This window comes from Ovis aries, chromosome 9 (genome assembly GCF_016772045.2).
Source record: "Ovis aries strain OAR_USU_Benz2616 breed Rambouillet chromosome 9, ARS-UI_Ramb_v3.0, whole genome shotgun sequence".
Lineage (NCBI taxonomy): Eukaryota > Metazoa > Chordata > Mammalia > Artiodactyla > Bovidae > Ovis > Ovis aries.
In genome coordinates this window covers 21,209,038-21,222,403 of record NC_056062.1, presented here as the reverse complement: position 1 = coordinate 21,222,403, position 13,366 = coordinate 21,209,038, and the positions used below count along the sequence as shown (strand labels likewise).

Here is a 13,366-nt window from a genome sequence, read left to right as displayed (position 1 = left end):
GCTCTCAGCTGTGCTAGAAACTAAATGTGGCTGAAGCCAATCTGAAGACTGCGGTCAGTAGACCAAACATAACATTACTATTTTAAATGAGCAAACAGTTTAAGCCTCAGGAAAATAAAGGGAAGAAAAAGGAAGTGACTAGACATTCAGACTTCTTAATTAAGATGGGGACTCGAATTAGAAATCCAGGCAGCAGAGAGGGAGCAAAAGCAACCACATCGAGGCTGAAACCGTGGCTGACACGCCAACATGTACCAACAGGGGATGGTGCCCAGGAGTGTGGCTGAACTTGGGGTTGTCTGTCCCGGTCACGGGACTGCATTGCTGAAACGGGGCAGTGTGCGTCTGTGAAAAAACTGGAACCATAACGCAAAGAGGCTGCAGGCTCTTTAGTTATGCTGCTCTTTATCTTTAAATTCTCAAATCTAATGATTTAGCAGACATGCTCTGCCTTGATTATAAGTAACTTTATCACCCATTTGCTCAGAGCTTTGCAGTTTTCGAAGAACTGTCACAGATCCCCACTCTGCTCCTTGCTTAATTTCTGAAAGCCTCAGTTTCATCATTTGTAAAATGAGGATAAGAGTATCTCCTAGGATTACTGTGATCGTTAAATGAGAAAAAAAAAAAAAAAGGACCTAATGATTCTTCATCACCACCACCACCATCACCACTATCTCATCATTGCTTCCAGCACCATCACCGTCACCACCATCACGCCCACCACCACCACCACCACCATTATCATCGCCACCATCCATCCTCACGTCACCAGCACCACCACTACCATGACCAGCATTACCATCCTCACGACAAGTCTCTTAGGGAAGCATGTAATCAAAATTAAAAAAGATTTTCATGGTTTCATGGGCTGTTGTCTTCTTGGTCCTCAGAGGGCTAGTCCTCACCCACACCTTAAAACATTCCCTGGTGTGAAATAGCTTGCGCTCACCAATGGAGGGAGAAGGAGCCACTAGGGTATGAGGAGACACTGGAAGCTCTGCACTGCGGCCCACCCTCCACGCCCCTAAATACTTCTTCCCGGACGTGCCTGGCGTGCGAAAGCTAAAGCTGCCCACGGTGACACAGAATCCTCGGCCCAATCCGTTTCCAGTTCCCACCACTGCCCCTTGGTCCACCCCCTGCTGGGAAAGGCCATACTCACTGTATCCCATGCCCTGCACGAAGTACTTGAAGGCCTCGGCCAGCTTGGCCGGCTGCAAGAGAAAAGAGCAAAAGTGCAGTCAGTCACCGGAGGTCCGGATCACTCGGGGCCATCGGGAGCCAGGCCTATGGTCACCTTCATTAAAGAGCTTGGCAAAAGACGGAAACACCATGTGTTGACAGGACAAAAATACAAGAGGAAAGCAAAGAACGGGATGATTATGGAGAACAAACTTAGCTTTGGCCAGGAAGAACGTTCAAATTCACTACATAGCTGGAGGAACTTAGTCAAGTTACATGACCGGTCTGAGCCAGCTTTCTCACCTATATAATATGGGCAGAGTGCTACACCTGCGACTGAGGATTTCTGTGAAGAATATATCATTGGATAAACTGATGTGTCCAGAACAATGACTTTATGAGGTTAGTACCATCTTCATATACAGTCCATAGCTGAATAGATTTGGAGAGATAAACAATCCATCCAAGGTCTTCTGGTTAATTAGCGGGCCTGCACATTAATCCAGGATTTTCCAAATCCCATAGCAGCTTACTCTCACCCCAGTAGCAGGCAGGCTGGTGGCTGGCTGGATGAAAGGATGGTGGATACATGGATAGGTGAAAATGAAAAAACGTGGATGGAAAGAAGGAGGGAAGATGGATAGATGAATAAGAGAAGGATGGATGGTCTTAAGGAAGGAAGGATGCAAGGATGAAAGGAAAGGAAAAATGGAAAGGAAGAAGGGTAGGATGAGAGGATGGATGGATGGATAGAAGGATGGATGAACAGACAAATCTCTTAATCACCTGGGCTACTTTAAATAAAATGAGTTGGGACTGCTGCAAACATACCCAGTTTGACCAATTACTCTCAAAGTTTCACTAAACCAGGAGGTGATGTTTGGGTAAAGGTCATATTTGAAGGCTAATTAATTCCAACTCTCAAATGTAATGTCCTGGGTCTGTTCTCACACCCTTTCACTTCACTGGTGAGCCATCATCAGAGTGGCCTTGCCCACCTCCACCAACTCCTGCCACTGTTCTCAAAGAGCCAGGTGATATTTAAAGAAGAGTCTGTGTTAAAAGTGCCCTCTAGGAGTCGCGGGATGATAAGATAAGAACGAGAGTTGCAAGTTGGAGCTGCAGGAAGCCAAGGGCATCTGTGTTCAACATGGCAGACAAAACAAGAGGATGGGCTTGGAAACGAGATCTCGGCCCAAACTCAGCTCCCCTGCATGCCCATAGGCAATCTCTGCCGTCTGATAGCCTCAATTCCCCTTCTGTGGCTGCAGTAGAAGGCACGTTCTTCCTCTCTCTAAAGCTTATTGCAGGGATTGAGTGGAATGAAGGATGGGAATGCCCTTTGTAAACACACCCAACTTGCAAGGGCAGGAGAAGGCAGGATTACAGAGCCATTGGTTCTTGTTGGGCTGCTCTCCTGAGGGGCTGGGCTAGTTCAGCTCCTGCCATGACATTTAAAATGTGTTTTGGGACTTCTCTGGCAGTTCAGTGGTTAGGACTCTGCGCTTTCACTGCAGGGGCCACAGGTTTGATCCCTGGTTGGGGAACTAAGATCTCACACCAAAATAAAATAAAATAACACCTGCTTTAATTATGGCTAGGGTTAGAGTCTTCTCATTTCAAATAGAGAAAGGAATAAAGGAGGGAGAGAGGAAAGAATAATGGTGCCCCTTCTCTTCAGCCAATTTAAGTTGCACTGTCTCAGCAGGGTGTTGTGCAGGCTGCGTGGATAAATAGCCCATCATAAAATAGTGTGCAACTATTAACTCTTATTTACATCTAAGCAGGCTCTACTGGGAACCCATCTGTTCCCTCTGAAACTGAACCATCCCATCCTTCTCTGGCTACTCCCAGCTATTAAATAGGCAAAACCCAACAGCAGATATGAACGTGAAAATACTTTGTTCTTTGCCAGTAGAAACAGAGAGGGACACTGGAGAGGGAGGCTAAGAGAGCCACACAAGGCCACTTGTGCCCGATTACTGCTGCATGCACACACAGACACACATGCACACAAAGACACACATACATATTCACGTGTGTGCACACATACCATGTGCACGCGTGCGCACACACATGCATGCACCCACAGGCGCATACATATACGCACGTGCATGCACACACACATATACACATGTGCGTGTACACACATACATATGCACACAGAGACACATACATATACACATGTGGGTGCCCATAGACATACACATGCATATACATGTGTGGATGAACACACACACACATACACGTGCACACACACATAGGCACACACACACACACTTTGGCCCATCTCCTCTCTGTGCTCCTTGCTCTGGCCTTGGGCTCCGGCAGCCCATGACTACGGCCTTTGGTCTTTGGGGTCAGGCACACCTAGATTCTGGTCCATGACTGCCAAGCTATGTCTGCTCAGCAAATCCCTCCCTGCCTTGAACCCAGTGCCATCTGCTCCACAGAGGCTCCTGCAGGAGGATCCGATACGTCCTGACGTGCAAGCACTTTTACAAATGGTAACAGGTCTACAACGTGTCATCAGACGTCACAGTGCGGGGTCGAGGGGGAGCAGGCAGTGAGGGTAAAGGGGGTAACAGGTCCCAGAGACCCCTGCCCTCCACGTGGGGAGTGGGGACAGGTGTGACTCACCTGGGAGATCTGCGGGAGGCCACCGCAATCTGCCATCTAGGGGAGACAGGGAAACCGGTCAGTGCAAGGCCTAGGTGGAGGGCATGCCGACACTCTGGACTGGCTGCAAGTGGTCATCCACTCTGCCTGCTGCCCTACCCTGGGTCCTGCCCTGTGAGGGGACCTGGATAGGTTGTGGGTGGGGAAACCCCCACCTCACTCAGCTAGGCTGCTCTGATCACTAACCATGTCGGCATTGAACTCTGCCTTCTCGGCACCATTACTTGCAGCTTATGACAGGCCAGGCACTGTGCTAGGCCCTGTAGGTGGTTTCGCTCTGCCCCTCAAGAACCCTGGAAGGGATGGCTGTCCCACTTTAGAGGCAGAAACTGGGCCAGAGAGAATTGGAGGAACTTGTAAAGTCCTGAGCGGGGTCTGTCTGACCAGAAAGCGTTCACTGCACAAGACCCCATACATATGATCTCTTTAAAGACTCCTCGGAAGGAAAATGCAACATTCAAGCCTTCTGGTCTGATGAGGCTCCTGGTTGGTCATCCTCGGTAAATGCTGTCGATTCTGAAGGTCCTATTAAATCGCCACATCCAAAGTCATCGCTGCTTAAAGCCATTTCAGGCACGTGTGAAGATTTATCCAAAGCCTAGGGCTCTGGAGCACTTGGGGAGGAAAATGCGGATGGGATGAGGATGGGGAAACAGAGCTGGAAGGTCTTTTCCAGTGAGAGTGAGTGAGGTTGTGGCCAGCCTGCAGTCCAGGCTCAAGGTCAAAGTCAGCTAACCCAGGGAGGCTGGAAGGATGTAGTGACAAGACAAGGGAATTGAGCTCCAGGGCCCATGAAGCAGGGCGGGGTGGTGCAGTGGGCAGAGTCTGTCTAGAATCAGGCCCTGCCCACACAATTCCTGTCCATCCCTCTCCAGAGCACCTTGGCCAGCTGCTGGTAAGCTCCTGGACTCCCATACATAGATCCCTTCAACTTTGCAGTCTTGGGTTACCAGCCAGCACTCAGTCGGTGTTGCTGAACAGACAGTCATCATTTCTGTGGTTTCTGACCACCAGTTATACTATAATCAGGCACAACTCAATTCTGCAGAAAATTTTTGGTGTTTCTAAGAAAGAATAAGTGCAATCCCCCATTGTTTTTCCTGTACCTTGAGGAGAGTGGTCTTCGTTGGGTCTAGTTTCGAGTTGCACTCCACCTGGATGGAAAGAAGGAGAAGAAATTTCTAATTTCCTACCTGAAGGCAAAGTCATAAACTTTACCCCCTCCTTGCCACTCTGCTACCACCATCAGAAATTCCAATATTCCTACTGGTATGGAAGAAAGAACACAAGCTATGGCATTAAATAGATGGCTTTAAATTCTAGCCCTGCTACCATGAGCTGTGTGCTCTTGGACAAGCTACTTAACCTCTCTGAGCCTCAGTTTCCTCATCAATAAAATAAAGATAGTATCTTTTTCAAAGGGTTGTGATGAAGATTAGCTAAACTCTAGAAGGTGCCACAGAAACAGTCACTAAATGAACGGGCTTCTTTAACCAGCTGCTGCCAATGATTCTTCAGATTCAACATCCCCAGTCCTGACAACTATTCTTCACATGAAACCACATCCACCAAACTGGTTTCTTTCTTCAGTTTCTCAGTGACCCTCTTAAAAGTGCATCCAGAAGTGGGAAAAATCCTCACTTGTGATGTCCAGGGTGCCTAAAGTAGAATTATCACCTCTCTTAATGTAAGCAATGTATCTTTACTGATACATCCTACGATTATGTCCAGTGGACTTAAGGTTAAGTGTTAGTTGCTCATCGTGTCTGACCCTTTTCGACCCCATGGACTATAGCCCTCCAGGCTCCTCTGTTCATGGAATTCTCCAGGCAAGAATACTGGAGTGGGTTGTCATTTCCAGTGGACTAGATTGCATGGTGCATTTGGATGCCCCAGGTTTTTACTAAATGAACATTTGCAGACCCTGGACTAGCTCACCTCTCAAAGCACATCACAATTCTAGACTTTTCCCAATAGCCCCTAAGTCTCCCATGTCCCCAGCTGTAGTGACGTTGGAAAGATAGAATCCTTGTTTTACCTTTACAACATCACAGGTGGGAATTAAGGGGTGAACTGAGCCCTTCCTAAGCTCTGCTCCCCAGGTCCCTCTCTGCCCTGTCAGATGATAAGGCTCCAACCAGGTCTGAAAGTGCCACCTGACTCCCAAATGGGCAGAGAGTCTCCTGGCCAGGAGTTCAAGTGGCAGCATGCCCATATAAACAAGCCAGTGGGAGACAGCTCGGCAGGTGAAGGGGCCTGGGAGACGAGTTAGAAGGCCCACTGCCAAGTCACCAGGGAAGGAAGCTGGTGGCTGGGCCCTCTGCCCAAAGTCCAATATGGCATCCAGAAGATGTCACTTGCTCTGATGGGAGCAGAGGAAGGGCAGAGGGCGGGCAGAGAGACTTCATACAAAGTCAACCAGATCTGGACCATAGATTTAAGCACAGAAGCTACTGGTGATTTCTACGTACCACAGCATCCACAGCAGGAGAACTGTCCCCAACCACCAACAGAGCAGGACACCTGGGGGCAGGGAGAGAGGGGGAGTTAACACAAGGTTCATTTAAAGATTCTCATGCTCCCAGACCTGCCAGGCTGGGACCAGAATTCTTAAAAAAAAAAAAAAAGAAAAAGAAAAAGAAAAAAAGAAAGAAATTATTTTGTTTTCCCCATACTCTTCTCTCTTTTGCTGCCTTCTTTCTCCACCCTCTGCTTTATTCTTAGGATAAAATGGGTAAGTAGTCATTTACACCCTAGTATGAATTTCAGCCAGAGAATTTCTATGCCGTGATATTTTATTTTTAAGTACTCCTCAAGGAAGGATGAGTAGGATTTTGCCAGTCATCAAAAACAGAGATAAAAAGGACACACCTAATTAAGGAAATTGCATGTGCCAAATTCAGGTGTCAAATAATATGGTTCACGTAAGGAACTATAATAAGACATAGTCATTACTGGTGGAATCCAGTTGGTCATACCCAGGACTGTCTTTTCCTTCTAGTTTTATAAAGCACTTCAAAGTGGGTCCTGTGCCTTATTTGTCTCCAGACTCTGTGAAGCAAAGCCTCAAACGGTTGGGCATAGAGTAGGTGTTTCATAAATTCTGTCGGGTGTGGTTATTAGCATGCCTTGTTTGAGATCTGAGGTCCCCCCAACCCTAGGTCTCGGGGATGCCCTACAAGCCAAACTCCTGCACAAACAGATGAGTGAGGCTGGGTCATGCCCAATCCCTGGCTAGAATCCACCCAGGTCTTGCCAACTGGGCTGTCCTAGCACCAGGCAGGCAGTCCTGCCAAGCTCAGGGCTAAGATGCTGCCGGCACCGGCCAGCAAAGCTGAAGAGACAGCGCAGAGGGGAAGGGCAACTCACTGCAGGGTGACCGTGTGGGCTCCAGGCATTGGCCGCTCGATCTCCAGGTCCCGCCGGCTGCAGACAGCAAACAGATGCACCGTTATAACAGCGTACCCTCCGCTGGAGGGAGCCCCCTTACACCCAGGCAACCCCCGGAGTCCTGCACTGGCCTTTCTGGCAAACAGCCACCCACATCCCAAGCTGTGTGGGGTCCCACCCCAGCCCCTCTGGGTCCACAGAACTGGCTTCAGGGGCAGCAGGACGCATACATTTCCTGTGGACTCCACCTTGTTGTCCTCTGGGTTTGTTTGTTTTTTTTTTTCCTTTTATGCACAAATCACATCCTTCTGCGGAGGCTTCCTCATTCCCACCTGTCCCCCAAGCCACAGCCTTCACCTCCCAAATGCTGTCCAGGCTCTTCTTTTAGTCTGAGTCTTACTCCAACGCCTAACTCGGAGTCCTCTACATAGTAACCGAACCATCTCTTTAGAACTCAGACCTGACCCTTTCACTCCCTCCTAATGCTCCTATGGTTTCTCACTGTACAGATGGCCACCAGCCTCTCCCTGCCTGGCACCTCCCAGCATGAGACACCCTTTCCCAGCGCTCAGCCCGGAGCTGGTCTGGCTGGATTCAAATCAGGCTCCTCTGCTTGCTAGCTGTGTGGCCTCGGGCAGGGTGCTGAACCTCTCTGGGCCTTCGCTTCCCCAGCAGGAGATGACGGTGAGGGCACCCTCATCATGGAGTTTAGGAGGCATCAGTTCTTTCCTGCAGCGTGTGGGGCTGCGGGAGCTGCTGCTGGTCTCCTCAGTGCCCACCGCCCAGTCAAAAGCCTGCCCACCCCAGTCCTCGCTAGTGTTTGCTGAATGAATGGGTGCTCAGCCTCCGTGTCTTCAGCTATTCGCTGCGAGTATTACCTGGCCCTCCATCACTGAGAGGCTGGGAGGAAGGTAGGTGGGAAGGGACACAAATGCCTTAACACAAATGAGTTATTAACATGTGAGGAGACACAGAGCCCAGGAGGCTCATCCCTGACCCCTCTGTGGAGTGGCAGACTGAGTTCCTTGGGGATTCTAGAACCTTTGGCCAACATCAGTGGCCCCAAGCTGTCCCCTTCCCTAGCTGAGCCCCAGACTGTCACCCAGGTATGTTTGAGAGGGCTGCACCCTTGCCAAAAGCCAGGCTAAGTTGCTTCTTACCCTTGGAATGAGTCCCTCACCTCCCAGTAGCCTTTCTGGATTCTTCTCCATGTCCCTCTCAGCTCTCCTCACCTCTGGTCCTTCTTAGGGTCAGCCTCAGCACAGGCACATACGTAAATCCACGTGCAAATCGTTTGCCATGTGACTGCATGTCACTCGTGCTTGTACCCCTGGTGATCTGGAGTGGAGTTAAGCTCCTTGCAAAGTACACATGTGCTCACTCAGTCATGTCCGCTCTTTGCAACCCCATGGACTGTAGCCGGCCAGGCTCCATTGTCCATGGGATTCTCCAGGCAAGAATATTGGAGTGGGCTGCCATTTCCTACTCCAGGGGATCGTCCCAACCCAGGGATCGAACCTGCGTCTTCTGTGTCTCCTGCACTGGCGAGGTGGATTCTTTACCAATGTGCCACCTGGGAAGCCCCCTTGCAAAGGATCAATACTCAAAACTCCGGGAGGCACCTGACTTCCCGGGGCCCTTACTGGGAACCCTTGTTCTGTTCATCTATATGCTCCAGGGCTGCTATTAACTTTATGCTCCCCGCTCCCTTGCCCCGTCTTAGTTCTGGACCTACAAAAGCTGCCATCGTGTGGCTGAACAGCACAGGGTACCTGTTGTAGGCGTTGATGAACAGGTGCAAGTTGCCTGGGTTCATGTCGTTCACGATGTGGTGGCGGTAGGTGTGGACTACCTCCACGTTATTCTGCATTTCCTCCTGCGTAGAGAGAGGAGAATGTCGTTTGTGGGAACTATGGTGCTGGCTGGTCACTACCCTCGCCATTCTTCATCTTATTCAGGTACAAAGTGAAGATGGCAATGCCTAATCCATAGGCCTGCTATGGGCCTGAGGGAAGCTTTGTGAAAGTAGAAGCTGTACCCAGAAGCAGACTGATGTCTGAATATCAACTGCGAGGAGAGTGATCACCAAGCTGGAGGGGCAAACATGCCTTTCTGGGCTCAGATTTTGGGAGTTCTGATCTGAACTCAGTCCTTCTGGGTCTGAACTTGGCTCCATCACTGTCCTTTTACTGTACAAGTGTTTTACCTCTCTGAGCCTCAGTTTCCTTTAATAATTAAAAAAAAAAAAAAAAGAGTGGGAGTGACATCACCTACTTCAGCAAATTGTAGGATTTAATAAAGGTTGGGCTGTCTAGGAAGCCCATTGTAAACACTGATGTGACTTAAGCAATTACTATTATTTTCTTTTTAATGGAAATAGATGAAAAGAAGTTTTTCATGTTTGCAAAACAAAACTAACCCATGCAATGGGAGGTTGCCGGAAAGAAGCTCAATCTTGATTCCCAAGAGGGCCAACCAGACCTTTGCAGAAGGCCGGCCTCAGCCTTCTCTCTCCCTGGTTCCTTTCTGAATGTGATTTGAGACAAACAAGTTATGAGCTTGTTCTGTTTCTCATTTGTACAATAGAGGATGCTGCAATTTCATGAAAGGGCCTAATGTAACTGACGACAACCAGATCAAGAGTGGGAGGGAGCAAAGAGGGGCCAGTGTCGGCCCAAGGCTGTGTCAAGACAGTCCACGATCACTGAAGCAACAGGGACCAACTAGCTGTTTTCCCAGAAAGAAATCAGGAAAGTCACACTCTGAGGAACTGTGCTGGGGTTACAGATCAAAACAACTGCAGTAAGCTGGGGGCACCAACAGACACCCCAAGTAATTTCAGGTACAGTCAGGCAAAGTTCTCACTCTATACTTGACACCCCCCTTCCAAGAAAATACAGACAGTGGCTCTGATCTTTCCTATATTCCTATGAGGTGCACATTATATACTCAGGGTGGAGAAATGTAATGGAAACTGAAATATAAAAAAACAGGACTTTGGCAGCCTGAAAGGTTGTCCCAGTGATGTGTTCACATCACATTCCTGGACCTTGTGAAGTTAACTTATTTGGAAAAAAAGGTTTCTGCAAATGTAATTAAGGATCCAGAGATGAGGTCATCTTGCATTATCCCGGTAGGTTCTAAATCCAGAGATTTAGAACCAGCGTCCTTGTAAGAGAAAGAGGGAGATTTGAAACAGATACAGAGAAAGCTGTGCAGAGATGGAGGCAGAGACTGGAGTGAGGGACCACCCGCCAAGGGATGCTGAAGCTACTGGAAGCCAGAAGAAGCAAGGAAGGACCTTCCCCTAGTCCCATTGGAGGACTGAGGCCCAGCCGACACTTGATTTCAGACTCCTGGCCTCAGAAGTGAGAGAGAATATATGTCTGTTGTTTTAAGATATCCAGCTTGCGGTGCTTTGCTACAGCAGCCACACCAACGAACACGAGGACCAACACAACGCACAGCGCAGCAGCCCAGCAAACATCCGCTTCCCGGTGCCGTAAGGTCACGCTCTCCAGCCGCGGAGCAGGCAGTGGTGTGCAGGCCACACACAGGGAGCGGAGCACGTCACTCCAGGCTGGACGGGCAACGAGGGGCACTTCAGACCCACATCCGGTCCTCTCCCTCGGCAGGAGGAACAAGGCCAGAGGCAGGGGCCACGCTGGCCAGGGGACAAGGCAGAACCATGCACCACTCCCGTGTCACCAGGGGCTTGGCTCAGACCAGCCTCAGTGCACCACAGCCCATCTGAGAGCCAGGTACCAGCGGAGGCACAGGTGGCCAGCATCTTGCATCGGTTACGGGAACCCACGTTGGAGCCAGACTCATGGGCTCCAATCTCAGCCCCTCTCGCTGGCTGTGAGACCTCACACAGGTCACTCAACCTCTCTGGTCTCAGTTTCCTCATCCACCACTGGGGGGGGGGGGGAGTATATATATATATACATATCCATAACTGGGAATAAAAAGTCTTTCTCTCACGAATCACAGAGTCCCTTAGGACTGAGGCTAACACAGTCCGTAGATGTGCTTGCTGTTGGCTTTGTCATAGCCCAGAACTAAAAAGAACCCAACGTCCATCAATTGGTGAATGGAGACGCAACCTCTGGTCCACCCACACCACAGAGCACGACTCAGCACAACAAAGGGATGAACTCTCAATATGCCCATCAACACAGATGGATTGCAAAATAATTAAGTGGACTGAAAGGAGCCAGATTGAAAAATTAAGGAGCCCATACAGTGTGATGCTGTTTACATAAAACTAGGGAATTCTGGTGAGTCTGCAGCGACCCAAAGAGGGTCAGAGGAAAACCAAGAGAAGGTGGCCCCGGGGAGGTCCTGGGGGAAGCTGTGTCATTAGTCACCTGGGCTTCAGTGATGGTTTTTATTGGTGTATACGAATGCCAAAATCTGTCACATTTTATACTTTCAATATGTGCTGTACTTCAATAAGCTGTTTAAAAAAACTGTTGAAGGGAGAGGGAGAGAGAAGGAATGACCTGTGGATGAGTCACGACTTGCTGTTTGGGGAGGGTCGGGGGTCGTCCCCTCGCTCCACGCCCTCTGCGTGGGGCAGCACATGACTGAACAACAGAACGCCAGGTCACACGCTCACCTTCCCGAAGAGGTGCGACACCACCATGTCTGGAAGGGCTTGGGTCCATCCGGAGATCTGGGAGGACAGAAGCGGGCGGGATTAGATCGCAGGCATTTGTTGCAGCAGCCAGACAGGGTCAGCAAACCCCACTGCCCTGGGGCGGAGCAGCGGCATGGGCTCCCCCGCATCCAAGTCTGGGGTCACCCCCGTGATGGAAGGTGGTCACCCGTCTCCAGTTACCTACGGGGCCTGGAGCCCTGGCAGACGTGGCCTGGCCCTCCATCCGTTCCTTACTCTCAGAGCTCAGGCACAGGAGATGTGCAGAAAATGTGCCTGAACAAAGATCTCACAAGTTCCCAGCTTCCACCAGGCCACAACTCACCGAGTCCTCAGCAAGAGGTGGCGGGGGGTGCAGAGTAGGGTGTTGTCTGTTGCTTCCAAACACACACTGAGTTGCTGGTCTACACGACAGGATCCGTTTATGCCCAGCTATCCTTTCTGTGTCATCCTCCAGAGTTTTCCCTCTCAAGCTAGTTTCCTCTCTGAATATTCTGACCTTCTCTTCTTTACCTGCTCCCACTGACAAAGCTAGAGTTCTACAAATGCTAGGTATAGAGCAAGAACTCCATAAGTGCTAAGTATACAGTAGGTGCTCCATAAATGTGTGTTGACCAACTTCAGTGTCAGGCAGGGACTGGTAGGGGAGAGAAGCTCTAGACCTGGGTGTTCTCCTAGCTGTGTGACCCTGGGTTTGGGGGTCGCATCACAGAGCCGCTGGACCTCAGACCTCTCATCATAACCGGGGTGCTGGGAAGCTCAGAGTCATGAGGCCAAGGCGAGGGTGACATGAGGCAACTACACACGTCCCAGGATCTGACCCCAGTGTCTGACACACACTAGAGCCCTGGAAGAGAGGTCTTCTTCTACCAGGGCTGCAGCTGAGAAGGAAAGATACAGCGCAAACAGTAAAACCCACAAAAAGCGCTCAGGCCCACATCAGCCAATGGTCAACGGCCCAGCCCCACGTCTGGCACAGGACAGCTACCAAGAAGCCAAACCGGCCCACTGCAATGTCACTCCCTTTGCTGGAAAACAAAATGAAAAACAGGGAGTGTGTTCCGCTCCTGAATATCATGCCAGCGGGAGGAAAGGGCTCCCGTGTCCTGGCAGAATGTTCCAGGAAGAAATGAAATATCAGAGTGGCCAGGGTAGGGTGGGAGGTTGTGGAGGGGCACGACCCCTTCACACTCCCTGTCCCCGACAGCCACCCCGACCTTGGCAAAAACACACTTTCCAAATGAGAAGCCAGGATAACCCCGGCTTGAAAGTCTTTGTCCTGTTTCCATTGGAAGAGTTTCCCCTTCTCCTTGGCAAATACTGGGGCCTTTATGAAAAAAAAAAAAACAATGATCATTTTTAAAAGATAAACAAGGAACCAGCCAGAGCTGAGCTTCCCGAGACAGCAAGGGCCCTTGCCTGGGCAGGGATGTGCCTGTTCTCTCTGCGTTT

General features: G+C 50.0%; 1 protein-coding gene across 5 annotated transcripts in view; it reads right to left on the bottom strand.

Moving 5' to 3' along the window:
• The window catches only part of NDRG1 (N-myc downstream regulated 1), a 61,278-nt gene that overhangs the window by 3,677 nt on the left and 44,235 nt on the right, over positions 1-13,366 (bottom strand). For 4 of the 5 annotated variants that reach the window (XM_042254072.1, XM_042254073.1, XM_027972876.2 and 1 more), the window contains 7 exons: positions 11,876-11,932; positions 9,027-9,130; positions 7,234-7,290; positions 6,336-6,387; positions 4,971-5,018; positions 3,826-3,861; positions 1,166-1,217 (listed from right to left, as the gene is read on the bottom strand). In XM_042254072.1, the coding sequence (XP_042110006.1) occupies positions 1,166-1,217; positions 3,826-3,861; positions 4,971-5,018; positions 6,336-6,387; positions 7,234-7,290; positions 9,027-9,130; positions 11,876-11,932 (406 nt within the window). The other variant, XM_042254075.1, reaches the window with a different exon arrangement.